Genomic DNA, 19,277 nt, shown 5'->3' with positions numbered 1-19,277 from the left:
TGCTATGCTCTTCGCGCATGGCAAGGCAGCATGGGCTGCGTGTGTCGGTCACGGTCTCGTCTATCGCATGTCTTGTGTTTGACCAGGACACAGGGCCGACTGTGCAGACAGGTAGCAGCAAGTTTTCTGCACTGCGATGGAGGCCTGGGTAAACTTCTGCAAAGTCAGGCAGAGTGCTTTTGTCCGTCTTCTAAAACGCTCACACACTCAGTTTTGAAGCGGCTATCTTCCCCAGTGGGTCATCAGTAAGGTTCAGCGTCTGAGCAGAAACAGGGCTTTGCACAGCTCTTAAACAGTATTTCCCCTTCATGCCAAATGCATGATAAAATTTTATTCACCACACTTTCTGGTGGCCAGAATGCTGTGGGAAGCAGGGGACACTGAGCCCATCAGAGTGTCCAGGGGTCCTGGACAGATGCTCAGCTGCTGTGGTCAATACTGGACCCCAGTGCATTTGGATGGGACAAGAATAAGAGAAACATTCGTGCTTAAGAAATCCTTTTTTTTTTTTTTATGAAAATGGAAAAATGAGACCTGTTGAAACTAAGAATGGGAGAAGAAAGTGATAAAGGAGGATGATGGAGGATGTAATTAATTAAGCTATAACACAAGCACTTTTGTAAATTTCACAATGTATCTCCAGTACTGTATAATAAACAATTTTTAAAGCAACTTTAGTATAAAAATAAGTTATTCAAATAAAAAATAAGATCCTTTTCTAAAAATCTGTATCAATGAAAGCAAAACATCACTAGCTTCATATGAAAGATCAGACCTTATTGATCAAGTTTAAAGACGCCCTTTATTGTTTTCCAGCGCTGGGGGTGGAACACAGGGCCCTGCACGTGCCAGGCAAAGCTCTCTGCCCCAGCCCCACCCTTTTAAGTAAATGTGACATGTCCTTTTCAAACAGTGCCCCCAGCATGGTGGCCTTTGCGTAGAACCTCTGAACAACAAATGCCTGTCACTGTCACTTCTACCTGGAACCCATCCCAGAGAACTAAGAGGTCTAAAAGTAATACTGTGAAAACATCTGAACACATTTTTTTCTTAAAAAGGTCCGGGAGTAATAACCACACATGTTGCTTACAAATTAACTTCCTCCCGTTGGTGGACTGGCTACTCGGGGTCTTTCTCTGGCGGAACCACTTCCAGCAGCATCTGCAGGTGCGTGGTGACAGGCCCTGCAGGAGGCAGTGGGGAAGTGTGGTTAGAGCGATGACATGTCACCTCCAAGGTCCTGCCTCGGTGACCATCCTGGCAGCCACACTCCTTCTCAGAGATGAGCTGTCTCCCGTTACAGAAATGGGGACCCGGGGAATACTGTATTCCCCCAAACGATTCACACGCTAGGAAAAGTCTGAGTGACTCAGTTACATACTTACCCCCAAGCCCTGCCTAGTCTGAAGTCACTAAGACTTCATTTGTTTCAAATACAAATTGTTCATTTTTTTCCACCATCCTCTCCCAACTCATCAGTGTGTGTTTTCAGACAGGGTCTCACTGTGCAGCCCAAGCCGGCCTGGGACTCTCCCTCCTCTGGAGCCTCAGCCGCCTGGGTGCTGGGATTATAGGCGTGAACCACCACATCTCACCAGTTTTTGAAGCAAGCAGCTTGGTTAAATATGGGAGAGCCCAGAAGGAAGGCGTTCTGTGCCATTAGGCTGAAGCCATCCTGGCTAGGTTCTCTCACTGTAACCAAATCCAAGTTCATTTTGGAGGCACGGGACAAAGTAGCTGCTTTTCTAAGAGCAATTTTCTTTCCATAGGTGTGTGCCTACACCGTCTCTTTCCCAGCCTAGATTGAGATGAGTGTAAAGGATGCTGGGTGGAGAGATCCTGGGGGAATCCCATAGCCATGGCTTCTTTATTTCCATGTTGCTCATCAAGAGCAAATAGCCTCTCTGGGTGGTGGTGGCACCAGCTTTCATAGGCACCACCACCAAGTCCCAGGTCACCTTCCCACCCTTGGCTGCATTCTCAGAGTCACAGATATAAATGTGGAAATCACCCTGGAGGGCTGGTGTACTTGGGAAGAGCCAGGATCTTTTTTTTTTTTTTTTTTTTTTTTGTGGTACTGAGGCTTGAACTCAGGGCCTACACCTTGAGCCACTCCACCAACCCTTTTATTTGCGATGGGTTTTTTTGAGATTAGGGTCTCTTGAACTATTTGCCTGGGCTGGCTTCAAACCAAAATCCTCCTGATCTCTGCCTCCTGAGTAGCTGGGATTACAGGCGTGAGCCACTGGCCCCTGGCTAAGAGCCGGGTTCTTAATCCCTCTTGGTAACATCAAGCAACTGTGAGTGCCAGGCACTGTGGATCCAGGGTTAACTCCTGTCTCCAAGGAGCTGGGCACAGGGAAGAAGAGGTTACCCCTCTGTGCCTGGCAGGGAAGCGTGGGTGCCTTGAAGGTTTTGATAAGTGTGACTACAGTACTTTAAACAACTAGGTGCGTACACAGTGCTTGGTTTTTCACACAGCTAAACTTTTGAATATGTCCAAATAGCTGAGGACCGTGACAGTGGAACAGAGGGCGCGACCATGGCCTCAGCGTGGGAAGGCTGGGCCCAGTGCCACCACATTCTGGGTGTTTGGGATGCTGCTGGGCCTCTTGGGCGATGTCTGCACATACAGGCAGAGGAAATGGAGCTCTGGAGGAGACACGTGGCATGAGTGCACTTGAGCTTGAACTGAAAAAGAAAACGGTGCTTTCCTTCCCACCCGGTCCAGCAGTGACAGGAAGAGACCGAGGGTGGACCCAGAGGTCTTACACTGAGGAAGAGGGCCGTGTGTCCTGCTGGCCGGAAGGATCCTGGGACGAGGACGTATGGGCCTGTCTGAATGTCCCTCACACGAGGCTGGCAGCCCTCCTGCTGGTACTTACTTGAGATTTTCTGCGCCCAGGCGAACTTGTAGTGAACGAACAGGAAGTAGAAGATGAGGCCACTGAAAATGAAGACCACGCAGTAGAGGTACTCCCATGCCGGCTCGCTGATGATCGGGGCCACGATCAGAAACACAGACATCAGGATCACCAGGATGGGGATGACCAGGGGCACCTGCGATGACACAGCGAGGGAATGGCGAGCCCCTTCACCTGGACTGCGGTCTTAAAGGGCCGTCTTGTCACCACAAGGACAGAGGCTGGGGTCCAAGTGCGTCACATCGGAAAGCAGAGGCTGCTGTACCATGCAGTCACACTGATGCCAGCTTGAAGCCATGGGACATTCGGACCTCAGGAAGGACGACAACAAATAGAGCACCCATGCATCCACATCACCCCGGAGGCCTCAAGGCCCTCGTCATTCTGAAAACTTAAAAGCTTCACAGAACCAGGCACCTGCCCTGCCACTCCAGCACCACTGCCACATAGGCTAACCAGAGCTGAAGCTCCTCGGTAGCCACGTCTAGTAGGAAGTCTGAGGCTCCTTTAATCACAGAACACAACCCACCGGGGAGAACCCTCCACACACTGCATTGAACATCTCGTCTCGTCGACTTTGTGCGTTTGTGTCACCTGTCTGTTATGGACTAAGGTTTATCTTCTTTTTTATTAGGATTCTTTTTTCCTTCTTATTCTTATTTTACATTTCTTGGCTTCATTTAATTCTTCCATCATTTATTTACTTACTTATTGGTGGTATATTTATTGGTGGTACCAGGGTTTGGACTCAGGACCTCACACTTGCTAGGCTACTACTTGAGCCACTCCGCCAAAGCTGGGCTTTTGTTCTAATGGTAGCTGCTGAGCGAGCATAACCGACAGGATCTAAACGTCAGGTCTTTTGGTCTTGCCTGTCATAAGCCCGGGATTCTTTTCTTTCCCCAGCATCTAATCAAAAATGCCACCCTCACCTGGCTGCTTGTTTGGCGTCCTTCATTGCTTGCTACTTTTCTGTTTTTTCTTGCATATATCGACGTACTGCTCTGTCACCTTTTCTGATTTTTCTTTTTCGTGGTACCGGGGATTGAACATAGGGTCTCAGACTTGCTAGGCAGGCTACCTAAGCCACACTCCCTGCCCATTTTTTGCTTTAGTTATGTTTTGGGTAGGGTTTTGCATTTTTGCCTGGGGCCAGCCTCAGGTCACAGACTTGTGGACTGACCAAGATCCTCCTACCTGTACCACACCCAGTCTGTTTGTTGAGGTGTGGTCTTGCTAACCTTTTACCCTGGTTGGCCTCCAACTGCAATTCTGATTTCTGAAGTAGCCGGGACTATAGGGCAAGTAGTGCACGAAACCCTATCTCGAAAATATCCAACACAAAAAAAGGATGGCGGAGTGACTCAAGTGGTAGAGCTCCTGCCTAGCAAGCGTGAGGCCTTGGGTTTAAAAAAAAAAGCCCCTGACATTGGCAAAACAAAGTAATTGTGAACGTGGACAGGAGGGGCCCAAGCCAGAATGAGATGCGCCCACCAGTGTGCAAAAGGTGAGAGAAAGGTGAGAGATGCCTGCACTCGGAACTGGGCCTTTGTGTGTGTGTGGTACTGGGTTTTGAACTCAGGGCTTCCTTCTTGCTAGTCAGGTGCTCTGCTGCCCGAGCCACTCCCTCAGCCCTTTTTGCTCTGCTTGTGTTCCAAGTAGGGTCTCGCTTTTTGCCCAGGCCAGCCTGGCCCACCATTGCTGAGGGATTACAGGATAGGCTACCACTGCCTGGCTACAATCTGGGCCTCTTGCTTTGGCTGGACAGTCAGGCCACAACTATCTTGATGACGAGGTGGCAACGGTGATAAGCCTTCCTGTAAATGAACTGAGGGGTGCATGCCCTCCAGATGTAATACTGGGGAGCAGAGCGAGCTGACTTACCTTGATGGGTCTTTCCAGATCTTTCCTCTTGAACCTCATCACAACGAGCCCTATAATTGTCAGACCATAGAACAGCCATGCAGCAAAACTGAAGTAATTAACTAAGGAGTTTATGTCACCAGGGATGATGTAGATGGTGGTTATGATGCCCTATGGAGAAAGGACGGAGTGTCAGGTCACTGTGCAAAAGCCATCATCCTCACTGCCTTGCAGCACGCTGAAGCTTGCCGTGCAGATAAACTCACGTCCCATCCTGTTAGGGTTTGGTTAGACTCGACTTTGGCTGTGATCGCTGTGCTCTTTAAAGCCTGACAAGAACAACTTGAACAATTTTTGAGTCTTTCAAGTTGTGATGTTAAGGTAGGAAGCCCACAACCTCCTATGTAGCTGGAATGACAGGTGTGTGCCACTGCGCCCGGCTATTGTTGAGATGGGGTCTTACAAACTTTTTTGCCTTAAGTGGCCTCAAACCACAATCCTCCCAAGTAGCTAGGATTACAAGCCTGAGCCAACATGCCCTGCCTTTTATTTGGTGGTGCTGGGTTTGAACTCAGAGCCTTGCGCTTGCTGGGCAGGCGGGGTGTTTTAACCTATGCGTTTCATGACAAGGAATGAGCAAACGTGAGTCATCAAAGGCTCAGCAGGACAGGCCGAATGCACCTTCTGCGCTGAGGGGCCGCCGAGGGCTGCCGTGGAGCCGGGCGTGCATACTTACGTAGAAGATGAGGGCCGGGGCGGGCGTGAGGCGCCTGACGCTGATGTACGACAGCACTTTGAGCATGTGACCTTCCCGGCCTGCGACGTAAATGAGTCTGGAAGACACCGCGCGATGGCACTGAGGAAGGGGCCCCGAGCTTCACCAGGGCCTTCAAGTGCACTGGGGACAGGGGCAGGGTGGCCGTGATCTGGGGCTACTTGCCCTGAGTCCTAGAAGCTATGCAAAAAGCAAATGTCCACACCAGTCCAGGGCAGGGTGCCTTAGTACCTGGGTGCCTGGCGGCAGACAGCCATGTGAGGCCTGAACAGCAGACAAAGTGTCACTCAGTCCCCCAAAGGCCTGAGAGCTCAGCAATCTGGAAGGTCCCATTGAAAACATTAAGCAGAGGAAAAGAAAGAAGAGTTTAAAACACTTCCAGAAAGGGAAGTCACTGCCATGAAGAATTTTATTAGGTGGTAGGCACCGGTGCTCACGCCTGTAATCCCAGCTACTCAGGAGGCAGAGATCAGGAGGATCACAGTTCAAAGCCAGCCTGGCAAATAGTTCATGAGACCCTATCTCGAAAAAAAAACCATCACCAAAAAAGGCTGGTAGAGTGGCTCAAGGTGTAGGTCCTGAGTTCCAACCCCAGTACCACAAAAAAGAAAAAGAAAGAAAGAAAGAAATTAGGGCCTGGAGGCATGGCTGAGCACCCACCTGGCAAGGCAGGACCCTGAATTCAATCCTAGTACCTCAAGAGAGAGAAACCGGCTACGTACGGGACTCAGGTAATGAGAGTGACAGCAGGACAGTGTCGTGAGACAGCGTCCTCAGCACCGTGGGGGAAACAGAGCTTCACTCTGCAATTCTATGTTTCTAACCAGCATTTGAGACAAGCAGCAAAATTAAGTGCTGCAGATAAGCCCTGACCCCTTGCTGTGCAGTCCTCACTGGACACTGCCATCGTCTCCCACAAAACAACACAGATGCCACAGCACAGGGTTGATTTTAAGAAACTGTTAAGGAAAAAGTAGTAAAACGTCGGTATAAGTATCAATTTTATTTTATTCTTGACTTTGAGTAATAAATATTTTTGGAGATAAGGGGTAGGTTTATGCTGGGTGCCGTGGCTCATGCCTGTAATCCCAGCTTCTCAGGAGGCAGAGATCAGGAGGATCAAAGTTTGAAGCCAGCCTAAACAAATAGTTTGCAAGACCTTATCTCAAAAAACACCCATCACTGAAAAGGGCTGGTGGGGGTGGCTCAAGTGACCCTGAGTTCAAACCCCAGGGCCACCAAAAAAGCGGGGTGGGGGGTGTTATAAATAAGATACAGCTGAAAAAGGAAAAGCTCTCATAAGACAGGAAAGAGGATTGAAATGCTGACCCTGTTGGAACTCACGTTTAACTCGGGGTAATCAGACGGGGCACAGTGGCCCGTGCCTGTAATTCCTAGCTACTGAGGAGGCTGAGCTCAAGAGGATCAGTTCAAGGCCAGCCCCTACAAATAGTTTTAGAGACCTCATCTCCAAACAACCAGAGCAAATTGGGCTGGAGGTGTGGCTCAAGCAGTAGAGCATCTGCTTTGCAAGTGTGAAGCCCTGCGTTCAAATCCCAGTTCCACCAAAAAAAAAAAAAAAGGGGGTAATCAGCAAAAGAATAGACATAGGACTTCCACATCAGAAGGCCAATGGGAATAAAGGAAACTCGGTGGATGCAACAACTGAGGTCAGATTATTCTAAAGACAAGACGAGAAAACATGGTAGAAACGCGTTCAGCTCCATCAGTCACCGCAGCAAACATAAAAGCACGTTCAGTTTGCTGCGTTTATTCAAAGAGATCCGGGCGGAGGTCAGCGGCAACCACGGGCACCGAGAAAACGCTGAAAGTAATAACAAAACGTGGGCTTATCCGCAACAGCCCAACCTAATGATCGCTGGAGGCCAAACCAGGAAGGCTTGAGAGGGAGAGAGGGAGAGGGAGAGGGAGAGGGAGAGAGGGAGGGAGGGAGGGGGGAGAGAGGGAGAGGAAGGGAGGGAGAGAGAGACAGGGAGAGAGAGGAGAGGGAGGGAGGGAGAAAGGAAGAGGGGGAGAGAGAGGGAGAGAGAGAACGGTCTAAGACAGAAGGAAAGGTTGACAAGTCCAGTTATGAAATGGAGACCCCAACAGTAGTCACAGACTTGATGACAGAAAAGTCCACAATTATGCTGTTTTCAAGACCCTCAGAATCCATTCCAGACAGCCCCAAAGTCAGTTTTAAAACTTCTGAAGAGGAAAAAAAATAAAACCTCTGAAGAACTGATACCAACAAAGACACGTACTTTGTCTACAATCATTTTTTTTTTGTGATGCTAGGGTTTGAACTCAGGGCCTCACACTTTCTAGGCAGGTACTTTACCACTTGAGCAACTCTGCCAGCCCTGTTTTGTGTTGGGTTTTTTCGAGATAGGGTCTCACAAACTGCTTCCCCAAGTTGGCCTCGAACCTCAATCCTCCTGATCTCTGCCTCCTGCATAGCTGGGATTACAGGCGTGAGCACCAGCCCTTGGCTGCAATAAAATTAGATGTAGGGAGTGCAAATGCCGAAAGACCGGTCATTTAGGAGGAACTTGTTACAAAGGGCAGGATGGTGCTTCCTGTGGTTCTTTATGTGCACTGAGCACAGCCTCGCCCACCACACTGGTGCCATATTATAAATAAAAGTGGGTTTTCTCTTCCCACTCAAACACATAAGTAAAAGTGAAGAATTAATTCAACTTGGGTGTGGGAGCTCTGCAGTATCAAACTTGTAGGTTTTCTTTTAACCAAAGTAAATGAAAGTCATAAAGTCACTCTAAGGCCCAGCAAGTCTATCCTAGGCATGTACTGGAGAGAGATGCAAAGGCACATACAGGAATGTTCGCTGGCCAAACCAGAAACAATCCCAGCACAGCTGGTGAAGGGTAAACAGCGGTGGTGAATCTCCAGAGTGTGACAACATGGACGAACTTCAGAACCTTTATGCCACCCGAAAGGAGCAAGTGACACCAGCTTGATGAAAGGGGAAGGAGAGCCGGCTGCCTAGTGGAGGGAGGATGGGCTGGAGGGAGGCCGCGGGGACTTTCTGGGGTGACGGATCTGTTCTAGAACTGGACAGGATGAGGATGGTACACCTTTATAAATTTACCAAAGTCACTGACTCCTACAATCACAGGGACGAGGTCTCACACTCTCGCCTCAACACAGCTGCACTAGGCACAAACTACTGGAAACTGAAAATTCTTGCTTGTTTAAAAAAGTGCCATTTATAATAGCATGAGTCAGGCGCCAGTGGCTCACGCCTGTAATCCCAGCTACTCAGGAGGCAGAGATCAGGAGGATTGAGGCTCAAAGCCAGCTGGGCAAATAGTTCAAGAGACCCTATCTTGAAAAAACCCATCACAAAAAAAAAAAAAAAAAAAAAAGAGCAGCAGAGTGACTCAAGATACAGGCCCTGAGTTCAAACCCCAGTAATATGAAAAATACGAAATATCACAAAACATGTGCAGGGAATGTATACTAAAAACTAGAAAAAAAAATTGGAAAAGACCTAAATAAACAGTCTATGCCCATGGATTGAAAGATTTGATAAATTATAAGAAGACAGTGACTCACCCATAGATTCAGCACAATCCTCATCAAAATCCCCAAAGCTTTTTAGTACAGAAATTGACAAGCTGGTTCTAGTGCTCACATAGAAATGGAAAAAACTGGCTTTCTACGTGCAGAACAATGAAATTGGACCCTTTGTCAGCCTTCATACAAGAATCAAGCCGGGCACCATGGCTCACGCCTATAATCCGAGCTACACTGGAGGCAGAGATCAGGAGAATCAAGGTTCAAGGCTAGACCAGGCAAAAAAAGGCAAGACCCTATCTCAGAAATAACCACAGGAGAAAAGGGCTGGTGGAGTGGCTCGAGTGTGGAGTGCCTGCCTAGCAAGTGCACAGCCCTGAGTTCAAATCCCAGTACCAAAACTAAACTAAACTAAAGTAGCAGTCTTGTGATTTCCAGCAACGCACTGTGGTCTACATCCAAAGTCAGCGTGTGAGCGCGCTGTCCGCACCTCGCGTTCTCTTCCGCACGAGTCCCGAGGGCCACGACTGTCACAAGACAATCTGAGCACCATCAACGATGAGTGGACAGAAGCACCGTGGACTGCCATTCGGCCTTAAAATGCAAGACTCTACCATTTGCAAGGATGCGGACAGTTCCGGAGGTCACTGAGCTAAGTGAAGTGAGCCAGGCACAGGGACAGCCCCGTGGCCTCCCCTGTACGCAGACCCTAAACCTCAGACTGCAAGGAGCAGAGAGCAATGGGGGCGACCCAGGGTGGGGCACCCGAGGGGCGCAAGGTGTCAGGAGGAGTAAATGCTGGTCACCACCTTGGCCAGTAGCGGTGTGGATTTCAAGACTGCAGAGAAAGCGCTAGCCAGCGAGGGAACCTTCTTTAACCTCATTCGTCAAACGCCACGTTGTCTGCCACGAGCCCAGGCAATTACTGGTCAATGAAAGTAGAAATTAAGGAGTGAAATGCATGTTAAGATGAAGAGTCTAGAACAGCAAAAGAACAAGGCGGAGGGCGGCCACAGGGCTCGGAAGGGGTGACCTCGCGGTGCGTGCTTCACGGCTCACGTGTGGCCTTTGTCACTGTCACCCGGGGCACAGAACCCGCAGCGCCCTGACGGGGACTGCGGGCTGCGCAGAGTGACACCGAGCCCGGGTGGCCTGGCGTCAGCACTTGTCACCCCTGGAGAGCGGCGCGCTGGGGTCGGGGCTCCGCGGGGAGACGGGGCCCTACCTGCCCGCTGTGAAGCACGTCCCATTCGCAGCACCGATGGTCGAAAACGCCACAAAAAGCGGGACGACCCAGGAGGCCGGGTAGAGGACGCGGTCACCGAAGGTCTACAGGCGAAACCAATCCTGCGTTGGCCACGACCCTCGCCGGGCACAGCCTGGGGACCCTCTGCGGAGGGTCACCCGCCTCCCTGGACCAGTCCCCAGCCCTGGTCACCCTGCTGTCTGCCACGCCCTGGCCTCTCTTCCTTGACCCCTCGCACGCGCAGCTTCAGCTCCACCGTCCATTTTCTCCATCACCTCCCTCCTCCCTCCTCTCCCCGCGCGCCCTCTCCGGCTCCTTCCTCTTGTCTGTCAAACCTTAGCCCCGCCCCTGGCCCCGCCCCCAAAACAGCCCCGCCCTGATCCCGCCCACCGTCCCGTCATTCGTCACGGCCCCGCCCTGCAGCCCTGCCCTGACACCGCCCTTCGGTCCCGCCCTCCACCCCTCTCGCTCTGCCCTGGCCCTTCGACCCTTCTCTCTAACCTCGCCCCTGGCCTTGTCCCTGCCCCTAGCCACGCCCTGCCCTGCAGTCAACCCTCCAGTCCCGCCCTAGTTATGGCCCCGCCCTCCGCCCGCCCTCCTCCGCTAGCCATGGCCCCGCCCCGTGGCCCCGTCCCTAGCCCCGCCCCCGGTCGACCCTGCCCGGCTGTCAGCCCTCCGGCCCCGCCCCTAGCCCCGCCCTTCGAGGAGCTCCCCGCCCCCGGGCCCCGCCCTGCTCCTCCAGCCCCGCCCAGAGCCACGGCCCAGTACCCCCTCCGGCCCCGCCCCTAGCCACGGCCCCGCCCTGAGGTCCAGACTTCGGGCCTGTGTGTCCAGGCAGCATGGACCTTGGAGGCCTGAGAGGCAGAGCCCCTCCCAGTTCCAGGACTCCCATGGTCGGCCACCCCTAATCCCCACGCCCCCACCCCCAGTCCTTCCGGGACCTCCGCCCTCCAGCACTCACCACTGCCACCGCCTGGGACTGCAGGACTTCCGTGGGGGTCATCACAGTGAAGTAGGACACGTTCATGAGGACGTAGCACACCGTCACCAGCGGGATGCCGATGACAATGGCCAGGGGCAGGTTTCTGGGAGGGACAGTGACACAGGCACTCAGGATCGGACCAGGGCATCCCGTGAGACGCGTGGGGATTGCCTCCGTCCAGCCCCTTCCCTCCTCCGGGGCAGCCCCTCTGCTCCGCGTGGTGCCCAGGCTCACAGACCGGGCCATGGATGCCCTCCCTGAGACCCAGTGGGCAGACGATCTGTGCTGCTGCAGAGCCAGCGGGGGGCAGCGAGGCACTGCCAAACGAGGACGGCCCCCCACACCACCTCAGACAGCACAGTCCAGGGTTTAAAGCAATATAAGCCAGGGACAGGGCGGGCCAGAGTTCTTCCTCTTTGCCACTGTCCACTGCCCCAGACAAAACCAAACTCCAATGGGTGAACCATGAGCTTAGAGGAAGCCATTCTGGCAGGGCACTTGCCCAGCATGAACAGGACAGGGGTTCAATCCTCATGCATCCACTAGAGCTGGGGTGGGGCTCAAGTGCCCTGCAGATCCCAGCTCCACCCAAAACAAAGCAAACAAGAAACCCACCACTCGCTGAGTGGGAGGGGGTCTGGGATAAAGGGAGGAGGCATTGGCTCCATGTTGGCCTGGGAGAAGAAGAACAGGCTTGGCTTCCGTGGTCTCCCGGCTCTCTTACCTGTAGGGGTTTCTCAGTTCTTCTGTGATGTAATTGAGCTGATTCCTAGAGAGAGGAAAATAACACAGGTGACAGGAGACGTGTCACTGGAGGGTAAGACTGTGGAACACACAATGGCCAATGTCGGCCTCATTTAAGATTCTGGACCATAGACAGCGCCCTTCTGCAGGAAGCCAGTGTCATTTCTTCCCCACGTGGTTCAGCAGGGGCCTGAGACCTATTTGCTGTCTGTAAGTTTGCCAGGCGTTTGCCTGGGAATCACATGGGGTTTCAAGAATGTTTGAGAGCAGCGTCCGTCGCCAGGGTGCTTTGAAGAAAAAAACAGAAGGCTTTGCTTTGAAGGAGGCGAAGGTCAGCTGCCTGCCCATGCTTCTGCCTTAAAGGATACAGGCAGGCAGATCCTTGTCACCTTGTCCCCAGTGTCTCCGAGGCATGAATGGAAGTGCTCTGAATGCTTCTTTGGGCACCTGAGCAGGTGTTTGCCCGCCAGGGATCCTGCAGGACCTCACGAATGCCGCCCACGGGGCACTGCCCAGGGCTGGGAAGAGGACAGGGGTCTGGGTGTCTGTGGGGATCTCGGGGAGAAGTAGAAAGGTCAGGGGCCTGGTGCTTCAAAACAGAAATGTGAAGGTGGATTTTAGGGTCACAGCGAACCCCAGAAGGAAGTCTGCCCTCCACAGCTGGAGAAACCAAGCAAGCCCAGAGAAACCCAGGTGCAGAGGGGCTGTGTGGAGCCTTACCACCCGTCGTACGCCCAGAGCCCATTGTAGAGCGCCAGGCTGATGGCGCCCACAGAGACTTGTGTGCCCGCAAAGGAATTTTCGAAATTCTTTGTATTTCCTGCAATTAAGGAAGACAGTGAAGAGTGGGTGTCAGCTGATCAGATTGCCACTTGCTCTTCTATGAGAAGGAAGGTCTCAAAGCACTGGTGACCTAAATAAGCTGAAGCTGGGCGTGGTGGTGCACACCTATAATCCCAGCACCCAGGAACGTGAGACAGGAAGATCACGAGTTTCAGGCCAGCCTGGGCTGCACAGTGAGACCTTGCCTCAAAAAACAAAAACAAAATGGGAAAGCCAGGCAATGACAGATTCTTCCTAGACACGTACTGGCTGGGCAGACTGCCCCAAAAGAGAAGAAAAGGAGCCTCACGCTGGACGCCTCCTGCCCACCCTCCCTCCCGTCCTGCCACAGGTCACCTTGGGCCAGGAGAACGAGGCCACTGATGATGATAATGGCCACGATGACTAGTTTGGCCGCCGTGAAGAAGTTCTGGATGTAGCTCCCGAGCCGCACACTCAGTGCGTTCACTGTGGTGATGAGCACTGGGAGGGCAGGAGTGGGGTGACTTTCCACGTTCCTGGTTTCTCACACCAGGAAGTCCCCTCTCCCCCTTCCCACCACACTCGTCCTAAATGCAGACAGGGCCAATGCAAACAAGCGAGTTAATTAAGCCGGGCACCAGTGGCTCACATCTGTAATCCCAGCTACTCAGGAGGCAGAGATCAGGAGAACTGAGGTTCGAGGCCAGCCCTGGGCAAATAGTTTAGTGAGACCCTATCTCAAAAATACCCTAAAAAAGGGCTGGTGGAGTAGCTCAAGGTGTAGGCCCTGAGTTCAAATCCCAGTACCACACACAAAAAAATTAAGACCCTTTCAAAGGCACTGACGGGGGTTTTTGAGATGAAGCCCACAGCATCAGAGGGTAAAGGGGAGGAAGCCAGGCCTGAGCCAACAGTGTGGCCTGTGGACAGCCCTCTCTGTGATCCCTGGCAGGCCTGGGGGCTTCTCTGCACCTGTGCTGTGTCACCAGAGCCTCCAGAGGCACCAGGCCTCTTTCTGAGTGTCACAGAACTGAGACTCCAGTCCCCAGCTGGTGAGCCCTGCCCAGGACCCCAGACTTGTGTACTCACAGATGGCAGCAGCAGCCAGGCACTTCACGACCACTTGGGGAGGCTGGCAGCCCGAGTAGAAGGCCGCACACACGTACTCAGAAAAGCTGAGGCAGATGATGGCGAAGGAGGACGGCTTCATGACAACCAAGCTGGTCCAGGAGAAGAGGTAGGCAGGGATGGGCCCAAAGGCCTCCATCAGGTAAGGGTACTCGCCCCCCGACTTGGTGATGGTCGTGCCAAGCTCTGCAAAGCACAGAGCACCTGGAATGCAGAGGAGGAAGGTGGCCCCAGGCCTGGTGAGACGGTGCTCTGGGCCAAATGAGCCCTTCTCCCCACAGGTGTCATGAATCCTGGCCCCTAGGCATTTATTTATTTACTTATTTGGTGAGACTGGGGCTTGAACTCAGGGCCTACACCTTGAGCCACTCCACCAGCCCTTTTTTTTTTCCGTGACGCGTGTTTTGAGATAGGGTCTCATGAACTATTTTCCCAGCTGGCTTTGAACCTCGATCCTCCTGATCTCTGCCTCCTGACTAGCTGGGATTACAGATGTGAGCCACTGGTGCCTGGAGCCACTGGACATTTAGTCACAGCCTGTTGTGCCTTACGTGGCCACACAGGAGCCGGGCAGAAGGTGGCCCTTGGGTGACGTGAGGTCGGGGGGTGTCTCTGTTACCCAGTGTCGCGAGGATCCCACAGGTGGCCCACACGATGAGGCAGGGTCCTACGGCTCCCGCGTTGCTGAGCACAGACTTTGGGGAGATGAAAATGCCGGAACCGATGATGGTACCCACGATGATACAGATGCCGCTCAGCAGGCCCACCTGGGCAGGAAGAAGGAAGGGGCTCAGCGGCCGCGGGGTCCCCGCCCGCATGCCCAGCCACCGCTGCCACCGCTGCGCCACAGCAAGCAGCAAGCAGCTCCCGGGGCTCTGCGGGTGTTCAGTCACTGGATCCTCGCGCGGCCTCCCCGCCCCCCACCCCCAGTCCGGTGGACCCAGGAGGAAACTGAGGCACAGGCAGGATGCTCCTGTCCAGGGTTGGACCCCAAAGGGGCAAGTCTGGCTCAACTCCATGCTCCTCCCATGAGTGACAGAGACCTGCCAGGAACAGACACTCTGGGCGTGGGGGACTCTCCTGGGTTCCCGGTTGCAGACTGGGCCTTTTTTAAGTTGGAACTCAGGGCCTCCACCTTGAGCCACCCCACCAGCCCTTTTTTTTTTTTTTGTGACGGGTTTTTTCGAGATAGGGTCTTTCGAACCATTTGCCTGGGCTGGCTTCAAACCCCAATCCTCCTGATCTCTGCCTCCTGAGTAGCTGGGATTACAGGTGTGAGCCACCAACTGGCGGTGTCCTTTCTAAGAACAAAACCGAGCGCAGTTACAAACTGGCATCTCTAAGCCCAGGCAAAAGGGAATCCCCAGTGGGAATTCAGGGCTGAGGGGCTGCCTGGACCTGAGGCAGCGAGCTTGCAGGGTGACACACACCACAGACATCCAGCAGCGCCAGGGGAGCTCAGCCCCCAGGGAGCAGTGTCAGCTTCAGAGCTGACTTTCCTCCTCTGCTCAGCCCCCCACAGGGCAGCCACTGGGCTTCCCACTGCCTGGGGTCCTCCAGAGTCCTGTTCTGATGGGGACAAGGACTGCCATTCAACCTACAGCTGTCAAATTGAGCTTGGGACACGCTGGGCTTTGCTGGGCTGGGCTGTGTGCCTAAAGGGTCACAGGGTTCAGAGAGGCCATGGCAGGAATCAGCTGGAGAGTGGCAGAGAGTGAGTGTTGCTACCCAGAGAATTACTGTGGGGACAGAGACCCCAGGCCAACCCAGAGTCAGGCACACTATGCCCCACACACACCGTGTCAAGCCCCAAAGCCTCAGTGTCTTCCTCCTCTAACCGCCATCCAAGACCTTGGCCCGCTTTGTCCTGGCCTTGAAGTCATTTGGAGCTCAGAGCCCATCCTGCACGGCTCCGAGGCCTCTTTCCTTGTCCCATGAACTTGAAGCCCTCCTGTCCCTCCACACTGGCCCTGCTGCTCCCACCCACCTGGGACGGGCAGAGGGCAGAGTCCGAGTCCGTCTCCTTTCTGCCTCCCTCCTACCCCAGAGCTCCCTGTCCTTGCATCTCCTCACAACAGCCAGCTCAGAGCATTCAGCTGGCTCCTCCCTGTCACCCCACCGTCCCAGCCAGACTCCTCAGGACAGACCACTGCGGCCAGAAGCCCTGCCGTTCCCAGCCCCACAGAGACTCCATTGTGAGATGGGGTGTTTGCTGAAGTTGCTATTAGTATGGGAAGGTCCTGCTATTAGTGTCAGAAGGTCCTCTGTGACCACACTGATCTGAGCAAGCCCCTCCCGATGCTTGCTTGACACGAGGAAGCATAAAGTGACTTTCATGGATGTATGTATGAACTCCAGAAGAGTGTGGGGCTCACGGGGGGGGGGGGGGGGCAAAAGGTAAGTCCACAGAGCTCTTCAGATGCACTTTGCAAATCAAAACTCATAGTCAGGCATAGTGACACCTGCCTGTAATCCCAGCTCCTGGAAGGCTGGCTTGGGCTACATAAAGGGTTTGAGGACAGCCCTGGGGAAAGTTAGCAAGACCTTATCTCAAACACAAAATAAAAACAAAAGGTCTGGGCGTGTGGCTCAAGTGGTGGAGTGCTTGTCCAGCAAGTGCCAGACCCTGGGAAGGGGAGGGAAGGGAAGGGAAAAGGGAAAGGGAGGGAAAGAAGGGAGGGGAGGGGAGGAAAGGAGATTTGAGGAGAGAAAAGAAAACCCCAAACCGTCCTATTCTTTGGCTGGTCACCGGGGCTGTGCCCAGCGTCACACCTGGTACTCCGCCCTACCTCTTTCTGGAGACTTGTGGTCTTGGGCTCCTTACTCTGGATTGACTGCTCATCCTCTCTCCGCTGGCGCAGGCTGGTCTCCATCTTGCCCTCCTGCTACTTCCTGGAGGTTGCAAGGAGGGCAGAAAGGATGCCAAGGGGACCTCAGCAAGGACTGTCCCAGGCACAGGCACCTGGGGCGGGACCTGACTGAAATCGCAGGGTTGGCTCATATTTAGAGGGGCGCAGTTGTGAGTCCCATGGGGTTCTTGCTCAGCCCCAGTATGAAGGCCAGTCAGCAAGACTGTTCAGGCCGAGAGGGGAAACTGAGCTCAGGTGCTGGATTTGTGTCCTCCCCGTCCTGCTCCCACGCCATGTCACCAGCTCTCAGTCCTCAGCAGTGACATACTGGCAACTCATTCTACCTCTGTGACACCGCTTGTTTGCCAAAGTAAAAAAAAAAGAAACAGTTTAGCTGGTCAGTGACACACTGCTGTAAATCCCAGAACCTGGAAGGTGGAGGCAGGAGGATTTGGGTTCAAGTCCATCCTGCACTATGCAGTGAGCCTTGTCTCAAAAAAGCCCAAAAAACAAACAAAACAAAACAAAAATCCAACCTGGCTCAAGCAGTAGAGTGCCTGCTTTGCAAGAGCGTAGCCCTGAGTTCAAATCCCAGTCCCATCAAAACCAAGCAAACATACAAAAATATTTAACAGTATACTAGCACACATAGCAAAACCAAGTCCGAAGCTAAGTGGCCTGTTTTTCATTTCTTCACAAGCTTACGACACCTCCCGCATAAGAATCCACCATGAATCTTTGCATTGAGTAAGTCAAGACTCAAAACCTGGAAATGGTTGCATCCCCTCTTAAATATATTCCGTCACTCAGGCGGGGTCCAGCCTCCCCACCACCCCGCGGCCTTACCTTTCTCCTCGACCTTGAGGAGCAGCCCGCCCGGCTGACCAACTGCGTCTGCTCATTTGCATCCCAGGGAGGACCATCTCTTGCACCCAGGAGTGGAAGAAGCCACAGAGTACAGAGGTCAACAAAGGTAATTATTAAACGCCCTTTTCTTTTAAGGAAGAGGCTCAGATTCACCACACCAAAAAAAAAAAGGAAGGGGCAGGCATGCCGCTTCCTCTCCTAAAACGCCTTTGTTTTGCCCACCTGTGTTTAGATCTTTTTTCTAAAAAAAAAAAAAACCAAAAAAAAAAAAAAACACAAAAAAAAAACCAGATCCTCCCAGATCAGCTGCATCCTATGAAGTGAAATCTCTGCACAGATCCAGAATCGTGCAAGCTTTTCTCTTTGGGAATCCCAGGAGATAAACTTGAAGCTGTCTTTTATGGCCTTACTAAGCTGTGTTTACAAGTCTCGAAGCACCAAAGGTAATGGAAGGAAATTGCTGTGTCTGTAACTCAGGGCTTCAGAGCCAGCAGGTGCAGGCGCTGGGGCAGCTGGGGCAGCTGGGGGAGCTGGCAAGGCCCCCCACAGGCCTGGGTCTATCCTCACCTGGGCTCGGATTCCCCAGTGGAGCTACTTAAGGACCAGGGGATCCTGTTCACTGGCCTGGAGTGTGGAAAAGGGACAGATAAAAACTGTCATCAGTTCCACACTTGCCACTTGGGGAAAATGAGGCTGAGGTGTCAGAAGCATGAGGTCCCAGTCAGTGGGGCTCAGAAGGGGGTCCCCTACACTGTCCCCTCCCCACCAAGCCCTTGGGACTGGGCGGGTGGGTGGCAGCTCTGGTCCCTTATCTGGATATGGGAGGAAAGGCAGCAGGGGCCTTGTTGTCTCTGGGTGGTTGTAGGGTGGATCTAATAGCATCTCAGCTGTGGGGGCTGGGAACAAAGGGCAAGGGACAGAGCTGGACAAGTGCTGGAGTCTCTTTGGGAGCCCTTTATGGCAGGCAGACCTGGGGCCAGGGAGATTTTGCAGGGTCATCTTTTACAGCCTGCAGCAGGGAGTAGGGACCCCAGCTGTCCCTGTGCCAGGGGCATTGGTTTAGAAATCTGTCACTGCCCCCTTGGGAGGGCCAAGTCTGCTCTATGCCTGCCCAGAGCCCTGAGCTGGTGGGCGGGGGAGGGGATCTGCCTGGAGTGTGGCCCCCAGAGGCCAGTGGTAAGGCCTGCCCAGCAACTTGATACCTGGCACCACAGCAGTCAGCATGGCACTGGCCATTGGGGTGTACTCCCTGGGTCAGGACGGCCCCCCCTGGCCTGAAGTTTCTGACCTTGACTGGTTAGTGGGGTCATGGGCAGTTGTCCTACAGGAAAACAGGTGGGGTGGGGGGCTGGCCAGTCCACTGGCCTGACCTCAGGACTCCCCAGCCTCAGGTTCTAAGCCTGTGAATTGTGCCAACTGGGGTAGTGTTCTTGATTGACCTAAGGACCTCCTGGTAGGCTCCACTTCTTAAAGGTCCCACCTCCTCCCCACACAGCCACCTTGGGGACCAGGATCAGGCCATTAACACATGAGCCTTTGGAAAAACACAAACCACAGC

The 19,277-nt window shown here is 53.3% G+C and overlaps 1 protein-coding gene across 1 annotated transcript; it reads right to left on the bottom strand.

Moving 5' to 3' along the window:
- Positions 1-783: 783 nt before the first annotated feature.
- Slc7a9 (solute carrier family 7 member 9) lies at positions 784-17,821 on the bottom strand. Its single transcript, XM_020182060.2, has 13 exons — positions 17,699-17,821; positions 16,793-16,895; positions 14,623-14,770; positions 13,965-14,207; positions 13,251-13,376; positions 12,792-12,891; positions 12,052-12,096; positions 11,307-11,430; positions 10,325-10,428; positions 5,524-5,620; positions 4,809-4,958; positions 2,886-3,060; positions 784-1,184 (listed from the first exon to the last, which is right to left on the bottom strand). The coding sequence occupies exons 2-13, from the start codon at positions 16,874-16,876 to the stop codon at positions 1,120-1,122; spliced, it is 1,461 nt and encodes a 486-aa protein (XP_020037649.1). The 5' UTR covers positions 16,877-16,895; positions 17,699-17,821; the 3' UTR covers positions 784-1,119.
- Between the last annotated feature and the right edge of the window lie 1,456 nt (positions 17,822-19,277).

Source organism: Castor canadensis, chromosome 16 (assembly GCF_047511655.1).
Source record: "Castor canadensis chromosome 16, mCasCan1.hap1v2, whole genome shotgun sequence".
Classification (NCBI taxonomy): Eukaryota; Metazoa; Chordata; class Mammalia; order Rodentia; family Castoridae; genus Castor; species Castor canadensis.
This window is presented reverse-complemented; position numbering and strand designations above follow the sequence as displayed.